General features: G+C 40.6%; 1 protein-coding gene across 2 annotated transcripts; it reads right to left on the reverse strand.

Annotated features, from left to right (window-relative positions):
- Positions 1-875: 875 nt before the first annotated feature.
- LOC130927601 (uncharacterized) lies at positions 876-8,395 on the reverse strand. Of its 2 annotated transcripts, XR_009066457.1 has the most exons (3): positions 8,164-8,395; positions 1,361-7,842; positions 876-1,040 (listed from the first exon to the last, which is right to left on the reverse strand). XR_009066457.1 is itself a non-coding variant. In XM_057853555.1 (2 exons), the coding sequence occupies exon 2, from the start codon at positions 7,623-7,625 to the stop codon at positions 1,755-1,757; it is 5,871 nt and encodes a 1,956-aa protein (XP_057709538.1). In that variant the 5' UTR covers positions 7,626-7,842; positions 8,164-8,395; the 3' UTR covers positions 876-1,754. The 2 variants fall into 2 exon arrangements, 1 of the variants encoding a protein (XP_057709538.1); XM_057853555.1 differs by having other exon boundaries at positions 876-7,842.
- Between the last annotated feature and the right edge of the window lie 213 nt (positions 8,396-8,608).

Genomic DNA, 8,608 nt, shown 5'->3' on the forward strand with positions numbered 1-8,608 from the left:
TCTAGTGCTGAATGATTTGAAAACTGGCCTTCTCGCCAGTGGGACTCATTTTCAGCCCTGGAATTATATGCCCACTTTACATCATTTAATAAAGAGATAGTCTGAGTCACTTGATTTTGAGAATCTGCCAAGTCCCGATAATTAATTTTTAAAATTAATCACGTTAAAATATTTGACCCAATTAACGAATGCTCGGAATGACCCGCTCACACATTGCCTCAAACAGATTACAATGATGCCGTTTAGAGTGAAGAGTGAAGAGAATGCCAACAGCCGCTTGGGGGCAGCGCCGTTCCATACTAATGTTGTTCCTTCTAATAGTGGGAGAATTAGTAGTTGTGAGACGTTTATCATGTTGCATTGTGCTATTTGTGCTCCACACATATTTCTATAAGTTTTCTGTCTTTTAGTGGCAATTGTGTGTCTCTTGTTGTATTTTGGGTAAGATGTGTACACAGATATAGATGTTATAAAGGCGAGTGGACACAGGCGTTCATTGAACCTCGCCGTTTATTGGCATAAGCTTCGGCAACTCCTTCACAACAAACATAAGTATAATTTAGTGAAAGCACAACAAAAATAATATTCCTATCTCTCAAAAAAAATTATGTTCACAAAAAGAAAAGCACTTCAGTCTGTAGTAATGAGGCCCATTCTCACACAGTTAAACAACAATACAAAGTGAACTGGCATTCCCAATCAAAATAGCTATGCAAAATACACATAAAACGTACTCAGACTTTGGTCACTCTATTCTTAGATTTGTTATTTTTATTTTTATTATTATATTAACTCTACTTTTGATTGAAAATGTTACAAATTTTAATAATTCGAAAACATGAAGAGGGGTTTTAATATAAAATTACTATAACTTGTAACTATAACATTTATCTTTTAAGAACTACAAGACTTTCTATCTGTGGATCCCTTTAACAGAAAGAATGTCAATAATGCCTGTAGCGTCCCGATTGGAATGATGGTCTCTTCAACTGATGGTTTACAACCTTTATTCCGTCTTTTATGTAAACACACCGTAAGAGCTACGATGTACACAAATAAAAAAAAACCACAATTAGAAATTAACAATAACCTTTTACCTTTTTCCATTTAAACCTTTTATATATTTTTTTCTATAACATAAATTAAACCATAACATAAAATAAACGTTTCAATTATCATTACTCACAATACTGATGGCATTTATAGGCCCATTGTCAATGAAACATCATTATTTAGTGAGGCGACAGCACCCTCTAGTGTACAAAAAATGAACTGCAATACTACACTCAGACAGACTACAGATGTTACACTTAGCGAAATATAATGAACATATTTACAAAATGAAACCCTGAATACGAACCTTGTTCCCTCACCAACCAGGCGCTAAGAACTTTTAGCAGTTAAAAACAACTGTTTTGGTTCTTATTTTCTCCGTGACGGCGACGCACGTCTATGCCTTCTCGTCAGCGCGCCGTTTTTGCCTACTTCCTTAGACTTTTCAGCAGTTGCTACATTTTACGGCATTCTGCCTTCCTTTGCCCTTTCAACATAAAAGCATGAAATCTCAAAAACGGAAATGAATTACAAATATGTGAAATAATAAACAAGGTCATTTACACTCCCACCAAGTCATTATCGTTGGCTGATAACTATTCAGACCGATAATGATTTCCTAATGATGAAATGACCCATAACCTTTAACATCTGTAAAACACACAACAAGATGAAGAATAAACATTGAACTGTACATATCGTTAAAGAGTCTCTAGGAGCAGAACCAGTTTCTGCACTGGGCGTTCCACAATGGAAAGTTTTCCGGAACTTTGTCCTTTCTCAGTCTTTCTTTCTCCAAAACGAATCTTTACTTTTCTTACAAGTCCATCTTTGTCAGTTGTAGTGTCCGTTACGCATGCTAATCTCCATTCATTGCGAGGCAAATCATCCATCTTCTCCATGACAACATCTCCAACTTTTAGGTTTCTCCTGGGAGTGTGCCATTTCTGCCTTGTTGCGATGTTGGATAGATATTCCCTTTTCCAACGTGACCAAAACTGTTCTGACAAGTACTGCACCTGCCGCCACCTCTTTCGTGCATAGATATCCTCTCTGATGAATTTACCTGGAGGAGGCAGGGCTGCTTTGGACTTCATAGTCAACAAGTGATTTGGGGTCAATGGCGCAGGGCTGTTTGGGTCGCTGAGAGTGTCCACTGTTAGCGGTCTGCTGTTCACGATTGCCATTGCCTCATAGAAGAATGTCCTGAGGGAAGCGTCGTCCATTCTGCCTGATGAAACTGATGCTGTTGAGCGCAGAATGTTGCGAATAGTCCTTATCTGTCTTTCCCAAACACCTCCGGTATGGCTGGAATGAGGAGTGTGCATTCTGAAATCACACTGTTTCTCAGCAAGAAATGTGACGATGCGCTCTGTATCCATCTGTTTTAAAGCTTCCTGTAGTTCGTTTTTAGCTCCGACAAAGTTACTTCCTTGATCACATCTTATCTCACTGACTGCTCCTCTTAGAGCTATGAAACAGCGAAGTGCATTGATGAAGGCGTCAGTGGTTAGGTCATCTAACATTTCTATATGCACTGCTCTACAACAAAGGCATGTAAAAAGAAGTCCATAACGCTTGTGCACTTTGCGAGCTTGCTTAGTTTGAAAGGGACCGAAACAGTCCATTCCACAAAACGTAAACGGTGGAGTTGAATCTAACCGCTGTGTTGGAAGATCTGACATTTTCTGTTCCTCTGTGCCTCTTCGCAGTCTGCGACATTTTACACATTGGTGCACAAAGGTTGCTACTGCCTTGTTTATGCCAGGAATCCAAAATCCATTGGATCTGATCTCATTTATTGTCAGTCCTTTCCCTTGGTGTTGCACTTTACTGTGGAAATGAGCAATTATCAGTTGAGTGACATGGTGATTCTTTGGAACGATTACAGGATGTTTCACTATGGAGGAGCACGTTGCATGCTTAAGCCTTCCTCCCACCTTAAGGAGTCCATCCTTATCAAGAAATGTGTCCATGTGAAACAGTTTGCTGTTGTGAGGAAGTGCCTTTCCATTTTCTAGCGTCTTTATTTCATTGGCATATTCACTTGCTTGTATATCCCTTATAATAACACATTCTGCATTCTGTCTTTCTTGTACTGTGCTGTGACCAGTTGTTTTATCTCCCTTGGCACAGCGAATAAGTCGAGCAATGACTTGAGTGATTTTGTACCATGAGGAAAACTTTCTTAGCTTGTCCGTCAATCCTTTGGTTTCTGTTTTGAGTGTGTTCAGCGCATGTACCTTTTTTACTTCTGGATCTCCGAGTGGTACTTCTGTGTCAATGTCTGCAGCTGGAGGTATTTCTTTGTCCCATAGAAACTGTGGCCCTTTGAACCAGTCTGAGGTGATGAGCTCACTTGCACTTGAGCCTCTGGAAGCAATGTCCGCAGGGTTTTGCTCTGAGGGTACATATCTCCACTGCTGAGGAGAACTGTTGAGCCTTATTTTTTTAACTCTGTTGGAGACAAATGTGTGAAAACGTCGTGCTTCGTTATTGATGTAGCCTAAAACTACTTTAGAGTCCGTCCAAAAATACTCATCAACCTGTGTCAATCCAAGCTCATCTTTTAACATGTTACTCACAGTAATGGAGACAACAGCAGCTGTAAGTTCGAGTCTTGGAATCGTGATTACCTTAATAGGAGCAACTCTGGTCTTTGCTGTAACCAAAGCACAATGCACATTATCATCTTTGCTTACATGTCTCAAATATGAACATTGACCATAACCATATGAGCTTGCATCAGAAAAATGGTGCAGTTCTGTTTTCACTATTTGGCCAAAGTCTTTAGGAACATAACAACGAGGAATTTTTATTTTTTCCAAGTTCTCTAAGTCGCATTTCCATTTATCCCACACAGTCTCGAGTTCACTGGGAAGAGGATCATCCCAGCCAATGCTTTGTTTGCACGTCTCTTGGAGAACCCGTTTTCCTGTCAGTACAAAGGGGGAGATGAATCCCAGTGGGTCGTAGAGCGATGCAACCATGGATAGCACGCCACGCCTTGTAGTAGGTTGGTCATTGGGGTGAAAGCGAAACCTAAGTGTGTCCGATTCAATGTGCCAGTGTATGCCTAGTGCTCTTTCAAAGTTAAAGTCATTAAACGCTAGGTCACATGCTTGCTGTGGTACGGCACGTTCAGAAGCTGGAATGCTTTCCAACACCGTTTGCTCGTTACTTACGAACTTGTGCAGTCTGAGGCCGCCTGCTGCGCAGAGTGATCGAGCCTCCTGTGCGAGCTGAATAGCTTCCTTGATGCTTGCCGTACTTGATACACCATCGTCCACGTAGAAATCCTTCATTATGAACTGTGCACCAAGGGGAAACTGTGTCTCGTTTTCTTTAGCAAGATGCTTTAAGCCGTAATTGGCACAACCTGGTGAGGAGGTGGCACCAAAAAGGTGAACTTTCATTCTGAACTCTTGGGGTTCAGTGTTCAGGTTGCCATTTTTCCACCAAAGAAATCTGAAATAGTCTCTGTCTCCATCATACACATGAAATTGGTGGAACATTTTTTCAATGTCACATAACAATGCAACTTGATGCCTTCTGAATCTGATGAGAATTCCATTTAGATTATTCGGCAAATCAGGGCCTGAGAGCAAATGATCATTGAGACTGTTACCTTTATATTTTGCTGATGCGTCAAAGACCACTCTGAGTTTGTTTGGTTTTTGGGGATGATATATCCCATGGTGGGGAATATACCACTTTTCTCCTTCTTTTGCTTCACTGTGCACTTCTTCTGCCTCATTCCTTTCTATGATTTCACTCATGAACTGAACATATTGCTCTTTGTACCTTTGATCCTTTGACAGCTTGGTTTTGAGGTTTTCAAGTCGCACAGTAGCCATTTGCTTATTGTCCGGTAAGTACGGTCTTTCCTTAAATGGGAGTGGCATTTCATAATGCCCTTGTTTGTTTTTGTAAATGCCTTCCTTCAATGTGTTCAGAAAGAGAATGTCGTCTTGAGACGCGACCTTATTGTCCTTGTTGTCATCTTTGAAGTCAGACTCGAGAACCTTGAGTGCTTCAGCCGGAGTCACTAGGGGGAGCTCTTTAATTGCAACTCTGTGGCACACAGTGGACATGTTCAGAGTGTCATTGTGGAATGACGTGGGGCCTACAATACTCCAGCCCAATGCTGTGCGGACTGCAAAGGGTTCTTTCTCTTCTCCTAAAATTACCTGCCTTGGAGCCAGTGCCTTAGAACAACTATAGCCTATTAACAAACCAACTTCACACTCCAACTGTGATGGAATCTCATTCACTAGTTCCTTGAGGTGATTCCAATGCCTTGCCGTTTCACAAGTAGGAATGTGGGAGCGGTTCACTGGTATACAGTCCTTAGTGTAAGCAGGAGGGAGTTCGATCGTTTCTGAGGAGTTGTAGCCTCTAACTTTGAGGCCTGAAACACGTTCACTTGGCACCACAGCATCCTTACCAAGCATTGTAGTGAGCTTTAACCGTATTGGAGTGGACTTTGTCTGAAGACTGTTAGACACATCTCGGTCAATGAACACTGTGTCACTCTGGGTATCTAAGAGTGCATACACTAACCTTTCCATACTTGAGTGCTGCTCTGAAGAAACCCATACTGGCACAATCATCGAAGTACTGACACATTGTTCATTGGATTCTGCATTGAGAGACAGTGTAGTTGCTGTCTGTTCTGTGTTGTTCTGCATTGAACTTGTGGCTGATTTATCGTAACTGAAGTCATGCAGACAAGTTGGGTGCCTTTTGTTGCACACTTCACATACAAGTCTGTAACGACAGTCTTTTGCACAGTGTCCGGGTTTAAGACAACCATAACAAAGCTTTTTCTCCTTTATGTACGTCTTCCTTTCATTAAGTGATTTGCCTTTAAACTGTGGACAACTGTGAATTTTGTGTCCTTTGTCTTGACAAACGAAGCATGGTGGTTTGACATTTGACCTTTGTTTTATATTTTCAGTCTCTGTTACAGCCTGCGTGTGGAGAACGCTGGAGATTGGTCCTTTTTCCCTTTGGTAACTTTTACCACTCATCGTGGTGACATCTGTAGAGTGGAGAGCATGAAATGATGTGATTGGGTTACACAAGATTTCTGCTTCAGCTGACATGAACTCAGCAAAGTCCTTTAATTTTGGAAATTTCCCTCTTTCCTTCATGAATTGAGTAGCTTGACGATTCCATCTTGCTGCTGCCCAATCTGGCAACCTTTGAACAAGTTTTTGATTTTCTTGACAGTCGTTCAAAATATTTAATCCTTCAATGTGGGGCATAGCTTCTTGACATGCTTGAATGAAATCGGCAAATGCCCTAAATCCTGTTGAGTCCTTTGTTTGTATTTTAGGCCATTTTGCTAGCCTTTCTCTGAATGCCTTTTGTATGACAAATGAATGTCCATAACGTTGGTTGAGGCGTTCCCATGCGTTCTTGTATGCGTCACTGTCATTTCTATAAAAAATGCCATCAAGGCTCTTTCGAGCTGAGCCTCCTACATATTTCTTCAAATAATGCAATTTGTCAGCAGGTGAGATACTCTTTTTATCAATGAGTGCAGTAAATGAAGCTTTCCACTCAATGAACTGTATTGGGTCACCGGTGAATATGGAGGGTTCTGGTGTTGGCAGTCTGTTCATGGTGATGCTGTCCTGTATAGCTTGTGCTAAGTAATGAATGTCAGATTGTTGAAGTGAAGTGGACACCATATTGCTTACAGGAACCTGACTAGGAGCAGAATCTGTGGAGGGCCGATGGACTTCACCACTTACATCTTTAGCAATGTGAACACTGCAATCACTACTATCACTGCTTTCACTTTTCATTTCTTGATCATATGTCTGTAGTCGAGCTCGAGCAGACTTTATTTCCCGTTCGGCCTTTATTCGTTCTAATTCACGTTTTTGGGCTTCTAGTTCTTTTCTTTGTTTTTCTTCCAAAAGCTGAATTTTTTCCTTTTGTTTTTCTTCCTCTAATAACACCTCATACTCCACTTCTTTGGCTGCTAACTCTGCTGCAGCGTCTGCTCTCCTTACAGCCACCATTGACTTGGACGAATATGACTTACTGGAGCTGGAGCGTTTGCTGGACATGGTGCCGGAAGAACTGTAAATGGACTGTGCATAGTCTGGTTTGAGAAGTTTACGAAGACATATTTTTACGTTATCACGATCATAGTCATCAATGCCTGAGAGCCTTTCGTGTGCAACCTTGATAAGGTCTCTTGTGACTGCTTCACATGCATCTACACGTCTTCTTGTGTCACTGGAGGGAGTAATATGGTCCCTGATTTCCTCATATAACTTAATGACACAGTCACTTTCCTTTTCTACATTGTCCATGAGAGAAGCTATTTGAATGTCTGATATGTCTTCTTTCAATTGCTCACGTGTGGTGCGCACTTGTTTCTTCCACTCATCATAAACCTTATGAAGCTGTTTTTCCTTTTTAAGTGACTCTTCCTCCAGATACGCCTGCATCTTTTCCGTTGGTCTCCTTTGACGAACAGAGCGTGAAGATTCCTCTTCTATGTGGACCTGGAGATCCTCCGTGTGCTCTGCTTTCCTTTCAGATGCTTCCATATTGAGGATAGAGCGACGCTGTTGACCATCAGATCCCCGTTGACCTTGATTGGAGCTGTGAAGCTGGAACCTTACTGGGATCTTGGAGCTGAGAGTGGCTGTAGCGTTCCTCAGCTTGGGTCAAGCTCTTACTGTAGCGTCCCGATTGGAATGATGGTCTCTTCAACTGATGGTTTACAACCTTTATTCCGTCTTTTATGTAAACACACCGTAAGAGCTACGATGTACACAAATAAAAAAAAAACCACAATTAGAAATTAACAATAACCTTTTACCTTTTTCCATTTAAACCTTTTATATATTTTTTTCTATAACATAAATTAAACCATAACATAAAATAAACGTTTCAATTATCATTACTCACAATACTGATGGCATTTATAGGCCCATTGTCAATGAAACATCATTATTTAGTGAGGCGACAGCACCCTCTAGTGTACAAAAAATGAACTGCAATACTACACTCAGACAGACTACAGATGTTACACTTAGCGAAATATAATGAACATATTTACAAAATGAAACCCTGAATACGAACCTTGTTCCCTCACCAACCAGGCGCTAAGAACTTTTAGCAGTTAAAAACAACTGTTTTGGTTCTTATTTTCTCCGTGACGGCGACGCACGTCTATGCCTTCTCGTCAGCGCGCCGTTTTTGCCTACTTCCTTAGACTTTTCAGCAGTTGCTACATTTTACGGCATTCTGCCTTCCTTTGCCCTTTCAACATAAAAGCATGAAATCTCAAAAACGGAAATGAATTACAAATATGTGAAATAATAAACAAGGTCATTTACAATGCCATTTGTGGATTTATTATTATAATAAACAAATACAGTAATTATGTACAGTATGTTGTATGTATATACCGTCTTGTGTCTAATCTTTCCATTGCAACAATAATTTACAGAAAAATATGGCATATTTTACAGATAGTTTGAATTGCGATTAATTATGATTAATTAATTTTTAAGCTGTGATTAAC

The sequence above is a fragment of the Corythoichthys intestinalis genome, chromosome 12 (genome assembly GCF_030265065.1).
Source record: "Corythoichthys intestinalis isolate RoL2023-P3 chromosome 12, ASM3026506v1, whole genome shotgun sequence".
NCBI lineage: Eukaryota > Metazoa > Chordata > Actinopteri > Syngnathiformes > Syngnathidae > Corythoichthys > Corythoichthys intestinalis.